Here is a 14,818-nt window from a genome sequence, read left to right as displayed (position 1 = left end):
GGTGCCCTTTTTACTTCATGTGACTAAACTAGCAATTAAAAGTGTAGTGCATATGATGCTGTATTTTAGTAACAAAGATGGCGGACAAGCTGTGAGTGTATACAAAGTACATAAGCAAACTTATAGTGAATGTGTGTGTATCTACAAATGTGTTTCATAAAAGCATGGTTATAAATTCATAAAAAATATTTTAGGAAAATGTTTTTTAAAGTCATTTTTTTGTATCTTCCCGTATTTGATGCCACGTTTCAGATGCAGTATTTTTCTTCTAAATAAATATGGAAATAAATAAATTAGAATGGAAATACACTTTAATAAACTTTCTGTGACCTGGACAAGAAAAATACAACGATATATTATCAATGGTGGACCTCCTCTATTTGGATAACATCTTGGATCATTGCTTTCATAAATTTTTAACACGAAGTACTGATGTTAAAAATTTATGAGATTAAATAATTCTGAAAATTTTCCAAGAAATAGCTTAAAAAATGCAAAAAAGGAAGGTAAGGTTTGTGAACAGCCATAAATTGCGCCTAGACGTTACTTTCTTATTTAAGTACGTTCCATTGGATTTTACCAAGACCCTTCCTTCTCAATAGTAAATCTATAACACTATCCCCTTAAAATACATATGGTTTACCGTCAGTTGTTGGCTCGCATTAAACATAAAATTTCCTCTGAAGGACCCACCTTTGTGTTGGTTTGATTTTTAATAAGCCATCGTTCATTCTGCTCTCGACTCACTTCCCAAAGAAGATTGGAATGGTTTTTTTGAAATTTCTATTAAAGTGAGAGAAAAATAAATTATCTCAGCTGCGTTAATACAATAAATTTATTGCAAAAAAGATTTAATTTCTCATCTGAAAAATGAATCATTTTACTATTCTATTTTTTCTCTGTATTTATGTTAAAGTAATTTTTTTATACTTAAGACTTATTATTTATCCTAGACGCATCTTTTTGAATATCCACCCAGGTATACTCTTTTCTTGATATCTTTGTTAGCTTTGCTAAGAATTATGAAACGATTAGACATTAAAGTATTTTTAATCAAAGAGCTTTTCTCTAATTAGCAACCTCGTTCACAGAGCAAAAGAGGCTAAGGGGTATGGAACAAAGTTGTGTTTGGCCATCGATATTACCAAAATGAAGACAACTCTAACTTTTCTGACAGCTTTAACCCTATTCGGTCCGGGGTTTTTCGAACATACTATGACCGGGGGGGGGGGGGGGGGCGGATTCCGCCCCCCCCTCAATAAATTTTCATAGGATTGTTCAAATTGAATTAAACTTGGCACACTTATAGTACGTCATAAAAGGAACAAAATGGCGGCAATAAATATTTGCTTACGTCAGCACATTTTCTGTGACGTCATCAGAAGCTTGAAAATTGTTAAAAATGCCACTATCTGCTTAAAATATAATTACTTTTGTTCTAGAGGGAATTTTTACATTCTGTTTGAAGTTTCTGAAAGCTAAATAAAAATTTTTTAACATATCTTCCGGTTTTTACATGGATCGAATAAAAAATTGCCAAAAATTGCCCGAAAATCCGTTTTTTTCCGATTTTCGGGTAAAATCCGACAAAATCGGGAAATCGGATTAATCACGTGTCAAAATTATTCAAAATGATTCTTCTTGATGAAACAAAGTTGTGTTGCAAGCTTCAAGTTCTAAGGATAATCCTAACAGGATTTATTATATTTTCCCCATTATAAGGATTTCATAGAGATTTTAGGGGTAGTTTCGAGTAATGGCCAATATCAAAGCCTCTGAAAGGTATGGGACCTAAAAATTTAGCATGCAGGTGTCTAATAGATAAATGTTGAAACTCAATAAGTATCATAGCCATATAAGAAAGCAATCAGGAGTTATTAAAAAAAAACCGTCAGGGGGGGGCGGATTCCGCCCCGAACCGAATAGGGTTAATATGCTATAATGTGCGAAAAAAGAAAAATGTCGAAATATTTTGAAAAACCATACAAGATAAAAATTTGAAAGCTGGACATTCCGTAAAAATGTTGCCTTTTTCAACAAAACTTTGACCACAAACAAAACATAGCATCTAGTAAAGTTTTCTCACCTTCAATGTGGCATCCTTTTCTTTCAGATCTTTCTCCGTTTTCTTTAAAGCATTTGAAAGTTGTTTTGATCGTTCAAGCTCTTTTTCATACTCCTCCTCCAATTTGTTTAGAAGCTAAGTCAAAATAATAAAAATATTTAGAAGTTTGCGGTGGAGAGTAAAGGATCCTCCATTTGATCTACTTTGGTAATTTCCCAGCCTGTTATTTTTTACAATAAGAAAAGAGTTATTATTATATTTATTATAATATTTATACAGGATATATACACTTCATTGTTGGAAACACTTTAATAAATGTGGGTCCTGTGTTCGCAATGTATACAGTAAGCATACACCAGCATTACCTACATAATTTCCCTCACATGGCATGGGTTGACCCATAGCTGTGGTAAAGACACTTGCTAAACATGGCAGCGTTGTGGGCCGAACCACGGACCTTGTGATTTCGAAGCGAACTCCATAACCACAGGGCCACGCGCCCTGGGGAAGGAGGAGGATATAGCATGGCCTGTAATGTCGAGATTATAATAAAGACGGCTATATAATTTACTTATACAAAACTAAATAAAAAAACTAAAAATTAATTAGCTGCATGGCTGCGCAGTTACACATACAAAACTACATTCTTGATATTAAATCTTATGCGCAATAAATTATGAAACACTTGACGTGCAACGTCAAAGCATTGGTTAGGGTTAGGATTTGCAGCAACGAAGCCCTGCTGCCACGCAACCTTGCAGCCATAGAAAAAGAGTGTCGATTCTATAGTTGCTCCATGAAAACAGATATGTTAAAGTTGCAATTTTTACTGCATCCCCTGAACAAGTTAATGGACCTTTTTAAAACTTAGCTGATGCCTGTAAACTTGTAAGAAATGCGTTTGAAATCATGTATTTTCCTTTAATTTGAGTGAGAAGCATTTTCATGGAAAACCTTTTAGATTACTTTCAAAGTTTTGTATCAGTGAGTAGTTCACAAAAGGTCTAGGATCAAAAACGTTCCAAGAGATGACATTCGTAGCTAATGTTTCTCCAATTGACATACCATGGTTTTCTCAATAATAATTTGAAGCATTTCATCTTTTTCTCGTCTGTATCTTTCCTCGATGCTTTCTTCATAAGGGCCACCTTCATGACTCCATAGTTTGGACAAATCAATCCGCGTTTGGCTTTTCTCTTCCTGGGCAGCCATTGCAGTTGTGTAACGAGAAAAAGTATGAAAGTGCTCTTACGTTTTTTTCCCATTTCTTTTCCACTGCAATAGCTTCTTTAACCTTTTCCATTTGACATACTGTGAATGACAGATTAGGCGCCCGGGGCGCTTATGTAAAAACTTCTTCTTGACAGGGGGCGCTTATTTGACAGGGGTAGTTAATTCAACAGGGGCGCTTATTAATTTTTTTTAGATAGCAAACTTTTTTTACATTTAATTCTCATAATTTTTATGAATAAAAAATAGAAATTCAAACAAAAAAGAAAAAAATACATTAGTTTTAGGGAATTTTAATATTTTTATCTTCATCGTTGTGTTACTAATAGTCATAGCGTCATAGCAGAAATCGTTGTTTTGGTGCCGATCCGAGTAAGCGCCCCCTTTTCTCAAGGAAGAGGCGGGAGCTTATTAGAGCAGGGGCGCTTATTTACATTTTTTTCCTAACTCCGGGGCGTTTATTCGACAGGTGCCCTTATTGGGTGTTTTTTATGTACGTTTTTTATGTACGTAAGAACAATTTTATAAGAACAAAATCTTGTCAAAAAATAAGAACATAATGGGAACAGTTCAAGATCAAATTAATGTTTTTTAAACTACAAAAAATCCAAGTCGGAATTGCCATAAAATAAGAACAATCCAAAATGGGAATCCTCTTGTGATTTTTCTTCTTTCTTACGTATAATAATTGCAAAATAATACCCTTATTGACTCGATTTTTCATAAAGGCAGTTATAGGACTCCATAGCCAATAAAAACACTCATTTTTTATATAAACATAAATTTTAAACAAACAAAAACAATAGGCTAATTTTTGAAGTTCTATTCTTATTATTAAAAAACTAGTCTTTCCCATTGATATGTTTTCCTTTCTTAAGGTTGGCAAGCATTGTTTGGCAAAATTATGATTTGTTGGTGTTTTCCTTGTGCTCAATCAACTCTTGACTCATTTTGCTTCAGCGGTTATCAGATTTAAATCGACATTACTAAAAAAATGTTTCGAGCGCGGTGATATAGATCCTCTTAGACACAAAAGACACCATCTAATTAGATCACAATTTAACCTCGCTTGTATCTAGTTAATTGATTTACTCAGACTGATCTTTCTTTTATCATCAAGCCTTTTCGGTAAGCGATAGTAAAATACTTGACATTCTCATCTGAATACTAGGGTGTAAATCACCCTTGAGATAAAATCCTTCTGTTATACAACTACTTCTTTTCCTGCTCGTTTGAATCCTTGAGCTGCTGACAAGTTAGATTTTAGGTACAAAAATCCTTACATCGAAAAAAGTCATTTGCCCCTTAACCAAACTCCTTGCACAGTAATATCTACTTTACTCCACCCGCGGTTACTGTACTTTATAGAAAACGGTGTCCTGTCAACAGTGAAAGATTTACATCAACATCGTTATGACATGCGGAAAAAAGCTCAGTTGTGAAATCTCTTATCTCGTTATGCTGTATCATCATAAAACCGCCTTTGTGACAACAAGTCATACCCAGCAATAAGAGGTTTGTTGCACACACATCGCACTGGAAAATTTCTGAGTTGAATACTATATCGTAAATACCAACAATACCAGAGAGCTTGTTTATTTTGTGTAAAACCATGTTCCTTTAATTGGCAGCGTCCTGCAAATAAATACACGGCTATAAAATCGCGAAAGGACTAGTCGTTAGCGGAAGAATTCACGGGGCCTCAGGTCCTCAGATTTCGCCCGTTGTACGTATTTTCCGCCTTGGTATTTCAAACGCATAGCGCAAAGTGACGATCGGCTAACATTTTGAACAAAATACGGCTACTAATATAGGAAAAGGATAAGAGAAATCAGCCTGAAAAGCCTTGAAAAATTAAGACGGCAAGTCTTAGATTTGACTTAAATGTTTATAAAAAGGTTTTTCAGATTTTATAGGAACCAGCTAGTGGGGAATTATTCTCTGAACATGCCGAAATTTCTGTTTCTTCGAAGACCTAAAAGAAAGCAGTTGCAGGAATTGCCAAATCAACACTCTTTTTACCAGGGCTGTTTTTGCATTGCCCTAAGCAGGAGAAAGGGAAAAATAAGATGGAATTGCTGCAGAATAACATTTATACTTGTTTGCTTGCCAACCAGTATGTGAAATATCATATAATACAATACGTTTTCTACAAAATTAAATCTTTAACATTTGTGTGTATTTTTTTTTATAAAGGTGTTTTCCCTACTTTGTACTGACTGGCAGTTCACATATTACGTCATCAGGGAGGAGGGAGTTGTTAAAAAGGGGTTATGCTTGATTGGTGATTTTGAAGTTCGATTTTAATTAATTTGTTTCGTTCTTGAACGGTGTGAACGGTCCCATAACCTTCTTATATAGTATAACCTTCTCATAGCACACTTTATAGTGGACACCTCTCTACAACAAAGACTTTCTTAACAAATGCTAAAATGACGTTAAACACCAATTTTAACACCTCTATGGCGGAGACACATTTCACGTCATTCCAAGGTTCCTATGTACATTAGCCCCTAGATGCAACTTCCCTATGGCGGACACACCCTAGAATATATAACAAATATTTTAAGAAATCTGTTTTTGGTTCTTTCGATTTTGAGATTCTCTTGATTTTGAAAAAACATCACTCTTGATCACTTAATTACTCTTGATCACTTTTCAGGATGGGATCTGTCAATCTGTCAAAAAAATTCTTCAATTTTCTCAATATTTCAGTAGAAGACCAACCGAGTAGAAACCCACTCACTCGAGTTGAAACCCACCGATTATAAGCCCATCCATGTATAAATGCACCTGTCTATAAGTCCATCATTTTTATGCTTTTCATGTTTAAACCTTTCCATGAATAGTCCCATTGCAAGTCAAAAATAGAACATCAAGTGGAATCTAAAACCTGTGAGAAAATTGTTGAAAATGTGATTTGGTATTATTAAGTTTTGTGGAGATGAAAATCCAGACATATTGTTGAGACTAAATAGGTAACTGAATGCTCATATTGAAATTTTTTGCTAAAAAACTATTAAAGCTGATGCTTTCACCATCATAAAAGGCTTATGCATTTGTATAAGCCTAAGGCTTATATTGAGAGTTTCACTCACTCAGCGAGTGCAACATCTTTCTTCCACAAACACCGCTATAATAGCGTTTCTTATATAAATATTTAAAAAAACGTGTTTAATAATATCAACATAGGGGAGAAAACAAATCAAATTTTGTTTATGAATTAAACTAAATCACTATTTAGTCATGAATTAACCTTATTTAGTCATGAACTAAACAAGCCGCTTTTCATGGTCCCTCTTCCCAAAAGTTTTTTATTCTCAATCCAAGTTTAAATCTATGTAAATATCTCAATTTTTTTGGTTAATTCATAGAGAAAGGTATATACCCTTTGTAACAAAGAACTAAAAATAAAATTCCAATAGCAAAAATATGCTAAATCAACTCAATTTTTTGCGAAGGTAAAAACGTGGTGAAAATAACATTAGTATTTTTTTAATATGAAACTAAATGCAGGCAAAAACCGTACCATTGTATTTTTTGGGTGAAAAGGACCGTATTTTTGCTTCCTGCAAAATGACAACGATAAAGTCAATATGAAATGAAATCAAAAGAATCGACGTAAATCTAATTCCAAAAAAATTATTAAAGGACACTATAACTTGCAAAGAGTAATAAAAATTAAACCCTTTTTTAATAAGCATCCGACTTGCTTAGGGTTGAGATTTTGGGTCAAAACCTAAGTAACCGCTAAACAACTCCTAAGGCTGAAAAATTGAAAAGTCAATCAACTTAAAGGCTTAAATCTGAATAATTTAATAATAACTCATAAAAACAGTGCTTCGCATAAGTTTATTCCCGCTGTCTTTTTTTGTATATCTGACACCACCCTCTTTCGTTAGATCCGTCAATAGGAAAAGTGCTAGTGAAAAAGTCTTGGGAACGAGGTTGTGCTTTTTATTTTTCCAGTAAACAATAACAATAAAGCGCGAAAATAGCACGTGTAGAATTTCTCTTGCACAAAAACATAAAAATATTTTGGCTAACACTTTTTCCCTTTGGTTCCTGTAGATAAACAAAAACAAAAAAAGTTCGCGCGAGAAAAGAAACAGATTACGTTTTGTTCACAGAGAAAATTATCATCAAGGAAATACCGACAAGTTAATTTATGCAACATCGTTACCAAGCCCCGTGATTATATTGATATCCTTGGTTATGTTAACAGCCCTAGGACGAAGTTCCTGTTATAGTTACGTTAGTTTTCTTTGTCAAATAAAAATTTTTGTCACAATTTTTTATTTATTAACAAAACATAGCAAGAAACTGAGAAGCCTCGAAAAATCGCAACCTTAGTTAAGACTTTCTACGCACGAGATTGCAGGAAAATTAATGCAACACAGTAGAAAGAAATGCTAAAATATTAAACATAATTCCCATGGTCCAGTGTGAATCAAAATACCACGAGGTTTAAAGATATAACATACACCTTTTTTTGAGAGCTATCTGTAGCTTATTGTTTTTCAATGTTCTCTTCATTGCAAACTCGACTGTTGCATACCCGTTGCTTGTTGACTACCTTTCTGGGAAGACTACATTCACCTGTCTGCTGATGCCCTAATGATCACATCTATGTATTTGCAGAAAAATGCAGTCAAATGGAAACAAACCTTTGGTTGGTGGTTCAATCAAAATAAACCTTCCGTTATAAACTACGTTCGTCGTCGTAAGAATCTTATGTCATTTTTTAAACAATGAACGTTTTACTCACTTGGTTTGCTTACAAGTTGCTACATTAAAGTTGCTACGTTAAAGTAGTTGGGCTTCATATTGGTTATAAGATGTTGCTTGTATAAAAAGTGCGTGTTTTTGTCAGTTATGTCCTAAAACAAAATTTAGATCCCTAAATAGTAATATTTTTGACATAGCCATAATTGGTTGTTGTCCCAAATTGTTTAAATATTTGGCTTGTGCACAATTTTGTATTGGCAAAAGCTTCCGTCATTCTCAACCTCGTCGCCTGATATTGTCTGGCATGGTATTGTGAAATAACATCCGTAAAAAACCATCCCTGTCTTGAGGGATTTTTTTAAAGTAATGTACTTGGAAAATATCTTACCAGCGATTACGAAGTCTATAGTTGCGGTAATTTTATTTGCAGATAAAAAATGGTATATCGCACGAATATATTATAATGGCAGATGTCAAATGTATGGAATTCTTATGTATGGAATATTACTTTTTCCAATTCAACTGAACGTATAAAAAAATAATAAATAATGTTTTTTTCAGGTTCTGTTCCCATGTAAAAAACGTAAAAAGTCCTGGGGACAAAGATGTAATGTTTTTTGTAATCTTTAATCTCGTTGATTACAGTGAATAATAGCGAAGTCAACAAATCTCTACGCTTTAAGATGTATTTGTTCTTTTTCTTCAGAGGATGTTGTCAAGCTTTCATAACTGCAAGCTCGACCCAAGCAACTTTTACATAGCACCGTTAAAATGTAAAATAGACCTGGTGACGAAGTTAGCATAATAGTATGGTTGACAGCCTCTCCCTAAAGTATTTCATTTTTAAATATCACAAAAAATCACATGATTTAGCTTACGTGGTGACTGAGTAATTGCTATAAATATTTTATGTTGGTTACCAAGGTGACAATATGGCGGTGCTAGATAAACAACAAACTAACACGTTTCTGTCCACCTAAACACACTTCTTCATCACCAACAATACTAATATTTATAACGAGGCTGGCGCAATGCTTGAAAATAAAAATAAAATTAGCAATCTCGTCCCCAGAGCTTCTTCTTCGCTTAAGCCATGGGAACGAGATGACAAAAAAAGAAAATTGGCAAGGCTAAAATTTTCTTAATTTTCTTTTTTTCTTCGGAAACAAAATATGCTTGAAATATAAGAGCAAAATAAGAACACCTGAACCTGAAATTCCTGGTTCTTCTATGTGTAGATTGCGTAATGAATTGGTCCTCTTTCAACCTCGTTTTTAAGAAGAAAATCTTATGTCTTCTTTATTTAAAAAAGAAAGTAAAAAAAACCTAAATTACTACTATATCATATCAAGTAAGAAGGAATACTGACTAAAGCATATATTTTATATAAAAATTCGTAAACATCAAAACATCTGGTGTAAACGCTTAAAGTTAAGCGAGGCAACAAATTGATTACTTCGTTTATTGTAGTCGTTTTTATAGAATTTGCACCAATCATTACGATTTGCATTCTCGTCTCCAGAGCTCTCCTACTTTTGAGGTTTATCTCAAATAACACTGGGGAAGAATGTACGGTTTGATAGGGATGAGAATTTTCCTAGTTGCGCAAAATATTTTTTTTTTTAATAAAAAGAAAATTGACTTTTGACTTTTACGTCACAACAAAATAAGGATTATCCCGTTATAATTCGGAATGTTATGGTCACAATTCTGATTGCATATTTATGACGTCAAAATTACGGGAGATTTTTACATTGCGTAAGATCAACAATAATAAAAATTCCTACTGTTTTGACAAAATAAATGTTTTAATTTAAAAAGTTAAAAAAAAGTATTACTAAAAAACGGGATAGGCTTTTTAAAAAATTAAGAGCTAAAAATACTGAAGAAACATTTTAATGTGCATTCAAATTTTGTGTGAGTAGCAAATTAAAAAAATGCACGCTAAACATCAATTCGTTTGAGTGGAGATATTGCGACGTTTAGAATTTCAATGTTGTAAACATCGACACTCATAAGTTATAAAACCGTTTACCATGTAAACATTTAAACATTTCATGCAATCAGAGACTTGCAGTCGCATATAAAAAGTTATCCTTGGTATTCAGAACAGGGCCGAGTGTGCTGAAATCTACGCCTCAATTTGATCTATACTTACGTCGGCGTTTACGTTTTAATTTTTAGTGCACCACTCGATTTTGCAACAGGAAATTTCTCAGCAAGTTGTCTAGAATGTTTAGTCATCTTTTTTCCTCAATTTTTCAACCTTCACTTCCTTTCCTGTTACATTTTACACGGCTCCATAATGACTTCCTTTGAGAATTGCATGAATCAACCGATAATGCGTTGATGTGGCACTTTAAAACATGATTACTTTCTTTATTTAGCTTGTTTCAAAGCTGCATCTTAATGCTGGATTTTGTAGGAGAATTGTTTTAAACTTTTTTAACCCACGCTTTCAACAAGAAACAAGAGCCTAAAGTTTCTTTAAAATTTTGATAATTGAGCCTCAAATGATTTTTATTTTATATTCGACCCCGGAAAGATTTCTAACAATATATATTACTAACCAGCTCTTTTTTGAGGTTTACACTTTTGATTCATAATGAATGACATTTGTTAATTGTGTGTTGTGTTAAAAAAATGTCGCTTGCTCGCATATTTATTCATCATTTCAACAACCTTTTTCATATTTCCCTATGTATGGTTTCTCAGCATGCTAAAGTTTCTGAAAAATTAGCCTTTCTGACCCTAAAATTTTTATGACTGTTTTCTTTTAGAAAAAAAGTGTAATAAACAGATGCAAATGACAAAGTATGACCAAGGATTTGCTTGTTCGTACAAAGCAGCCAAGTCACACATTTTAGGCGTGTCATTCGCGCGTTTCGTCACGGAGATTATCAATTTTATACTCCGCTTTCCGATTGTTTAACGAGGCATTGTGTGTGACCACATCCTAATTAATGAAAATAAGTTTTCTAAAGCACACATCATTACTTTCTTCACTAGAAAATTTCGCAACCTTATTGCCAAATTGATTTACATAAAAAATAATAAGTACACAAAGATTCGTGAGTCGTGTTCCGAATTCATCTTCAAACGCCATTAATTCGTTCTTTCAAAAAGCACACGATGAATAATTGAAAAATACCGATTCAAAACGGGCTTTCAAAGTTTGTATATCATGGTAAATGCTTTGTTGAATTGTGGTCGATTCGTTGGCACAAAACGATGTTAAAATGCTTTTTAATATATAGTGGTGTAGAATCTTTAAATAAGTGCCTAACTGCCATAATTCCTTTGGTGCATATCTAACTCTAATTAGGAGATTTGAATGAGCTAGAAATGTGGAAAGTAATTAAAAATCTGATATTCGATTATTAAAAAAATACAACTGCTCTATTAAATTGATCGCTTTGCAGAGACTAATTTGAATAGAAATAATTTTGAAAAGAGCTATGGGTTTCTCAATATGAATTACTTGAAATATGTTAATCAGTGCCATAGAGGAGTCCTAAATAAAGATTATATCCAACAAGCATATAACTAAAAGTGTATATTTTTTCATTCATTGTTTTACGTAACTCATTCATTCATGTACAACTCAAAAAATATCCTTCAAAAAACTTCTTTTCCTTCATAAACTTTCAATCCTAATAAAACTTTTCAATACTCTTCCAAAAACAAACGACACAATTCTTTACATAAGTCTGTCCACGTTAAAATATTAACAATCCCCCGTAAATAAAACTGTAAAAAAGTAGATCTATTATCACTAATTCATTAATTTCCGCATTCACAGGAACGTCCTAAAATTATTTACATAATCTTTGTACTTGAAAATATTGGTGGAGGGTATGATGTGAAACCTGGCGGCTTGATACTGCTTGGGCAGTTATAAGTGATGAAACTTTTCAGTGCATTCAATTCTTTCTGCAATGTAGCAATTCGATTGCGAAGCTGGTCATTTTCTTCAGTTAACTCACCAACGCGCATTTGAGTTTCAATGTGCTTCAGTTTAGCTTTGGTTCGACTTTTTCTAACAGCGACATTATTTCTTTCGCGTTTCACAATATACTCCTCGCTGCCTTTTTCAAGATTTTTTCTCGACTTACTTTGTCGAGGTGACTTTAAAGTATTTTTGTGAGTAGGACTCACATTTCCACTCCGCCCAGGACTACTTTCATTATCCTGGGAAGATTGCTCAAGTTGTGCCAGGGCAGCTTTCAGCTTTTTAGCATTAAGATCGAGATCTTGTGCACTCATCTCAGAATCAGAATCAACATCTGATGACTGGTTGCTATTGTTAATTGACTGCAGCTGGCACATCAAACTTTCCCCTTTATCTTGGTTAGCATTTGAATCCAAGCTTTGAAATTTTGGGGTAGGGAAATCACCATTATCAAAATCATGTTCTGGAAGTAAACTTTCAGGCGTTGAGCATCTTGAGGTGGCCGTCGAATCAGGTTCTTCTTTAATCTTTACCACACCAGGCAATGGCTTTTGTAGCGCATCTCCGTTTGCTACTTTTTCATGAAACAAATCATCAAAAAATTCACGTGGGGTGGCTGGTAGATCATTTGAAGTAAGATATCTTGACAAATCAAGGACACATTCAGAAAATAAACTGTCTTGTTGTTGAGCGACAGTACCATCAGATTCCATACTTGGTACAGCTTGGACACCTTCACGAGCTCGGCGTTGAGCTGCTTGGAGTTGAGCGGCAAAATAAGTAGGTGGAATCATAGTTTTTGATGTTTTCGACACGACCGGTTGGTTTGAGCGATGTTTGTTTGGGCTCGATGTTTCTGCAAGATACTCAGTGGCACTTCCAAAACATTCCTAAAAATGTTAAAGCTCTCAATAATTAAAACGGGACTGCATTTATTCTAGCTACACACATACACCACAAGCACACATGCTATATAGAGTTAAACAGGATAAAGAGATTACCATTGGAATCTCAGAAACTCAGTTTCACCATGTGAAAATTATTTTTTTATTCTTCTGCTTAATAGTAAATCAGCTGAGCTAGAGGAGCCCCAGCGAGCTACATCATGAAAATAGTCGCAGCAACTATAAAAATGTTTAACTCCTGAAAAAAATTTTAGATACCTGACGTTGTAAAGGATTAGCCAGGTTTGTTATTGGTTCCTTTTCCAGCAATAAAGCCGTTAGGATTGGGCACACCGGTTCAATTATCTTGAGAGTTCTTTACGACACAAATCGACAGTTTCTTGTTAGAAACTCAAGAGAAGTTTTGCTAAAAATCTCCAGCATATTTATTGAAGCAGAACAAATGCGAGAAAGATCATTCTGATTGGTTAAAATTCCCAATAACAACAATTGAATTAATTGCAACCTACTGTTTACTTTTGCTAGATGCTGATATCAAATTCCGAAAACAAACCCAAACACTTTCTGTTTGACGGGTGTACTAAGTAAGATTATGAACAAAAAATATTTTATTTTTTTGCATTTATACGATCAATTTTAATTTTTAGAAGGTTCAGTTATTTTTCACCAAGTTAACAGTCTACAAAAGTTATTCTAGAAAAAATTATATTTCTTAATTTATTTGACGAACTGTTTTTTTTAATGATATATTGACTCCTGGCCCAACTTTCCGCGAATATCAACCATGCTAGGTAAACAACATTTAAAACTTAACGACATATGTCAAGATCACATTAGCTAGCCACATGGTTTAGTTTGATTTGTTTGGTTTGAAGAATATCTGATGAAGCGAGCTTAATTTTTATTTCACCTCTGCATTTTCTTTCTAACTTACTTTTTGGATGCCACAGCTAATGTCTAAACAGAGGTTTACTTTTTTATAAATCATGATTTGCAAATTTTGTGAATAAGCTTAAAAAAATCGTCTAAATTTATAGCATAAAAATATCCAAATGTTTGTGTTTAGCTAGCTATATATGCAATATATCCTATGCGTATTCGTTAGTAGTGTTGTCACTACTACTATTCTGTTAATAGTAAAAGGCCAACTGTCTAGCGAACAAGGGTAAAATATTTAGTTTAAGTACTGAGCCTTTAGGCCGTCATCAAATGTATGTTGTGTTCGCATCTGACCGACTCACTTTTGGTAATAAAAACCTGAGTCGGTAGGTCTGAAAAGAAATGGGAAAAAATTTTGCGAGGTATTTTTCAAAAAGAAAATTTTTTTCGCCAGAAAATGCAAAATTGACAAAAACTCGCGAAAATTAATTTCCGTAAAAATTAATTCCTTTAGGGCACTCCTGTGGCTACTGACAGTTTACAAGGTGGCGAAAATTGGTCTACAAACGATGTCGAATGGCTCTATCTGCTTTGGCCCTGGGAACGAATTTGCTTTCTCCGATCAGAAAATCCCTGGAAAAAATACGCCCGACCGATTCATTTTTGCGGGGTCTTTAGGATGCGAACACAACATATTTTTGATGGTGGCCTTATATGTAATATCAAGATGAAGCAAATAAATTACTGACAACTGTGACAGTATGTGCCATTTCTATGTTGATAATTAGCTTCCACACTTTGCACACCATTTTTACGATATGACGTAAGACACATGCCAGATGGCGTGCAATGTTCACCCCTTGTTATGTGACATTTAGGAGTGCGGTGTACCAAACACCATCACTTTTCCTTAGGCTAGGCCCCCCTAGTGTGATGAAAGGGGGTCTTTATTAGGAAAAAATAATTCTTATTAAAAATAAGATTTTTTGTTATTAAATCTTCATTCTTTTCTTTGAGCTAACTGATTCGGAGAGAAAGAGTATTTAATTGACTTTGATG

General features: G+C 33.9%; 2 protein-coding genes across 2 annotated transcripts; both read right to left on the bottom strand.

Annotated features, from left to right (window-relative positions):
* Window positions 1–44: 44 nt before the first annotated feature.
* LOC130656917 (centrosomal protein of 131 kDa-like) lies at window positions 45–3,370 on the bottom strand. Its single transcript, XM_057459857.1, has 4 exons — window positions 3,131–3,370; window positions 2,087–2,200; window positions 694–783; window positions 45–268 (listed from the first exon to the last, which is right to left on the bottom strand). The coding sequence occupies exons 1-4, from the start codon at window positions 3,275–3,277 to the stop codon at window positions 212–214; spliced, it is 408 nt and encodes a 135-aa protein (XP_057315840.1). The 5' UTR covers window positions 3,278–3,370; the 3' UTR covers window positions 45–211.
* Window positions 3,371–11,566: 8,196 nt separating this feature from the next.
* LOC130656779 (uncharacterized) lies at window positions 11,567–13,298 on the bottom strand. The gene is made up of 2 exons (XM_057459699.1): window positions 13,139–13,298; window positions 11,567–12,865 (listed from the first exon to the last, which is right to left on the bottom strand). The coding sequence occupies exon 2, from the start codon at window positions 12,767–12,769 to the stop codon at window positions 11,843–11,845; it is 927 nt and encodes a 308-aa protein (XP_057315682.1). The 5' UTR covers window positions 12,770–12,865; window positions 13,139–13,298; the 3' UTR covers window positions 11,567–11,842.
* Window positions 13,299–14,818: the final 1,520 nt, after the last annotated feature.

The sequence above is a fragment of the Hydractinia symbiolongicarpus genome, chromosome 9, assembly GCF_029227915.1.
Source record: "Hydractinia symbiolongicarpus strain clone_291-10 chromosome 9, HSymV2.1, whole genome shotgun sequence".
NCBI lineage: Eukaryota > Metazoa > Cnidaria > Hydrozoa > Anthoathecata > Hydractiniidae > Hydractinia > Hydractinia symbiolongicarpus.
Note: the sequence above shows the minus strand (reverse complement) of the source record. Positions and strands in the feature narration are given on the sequence as shown.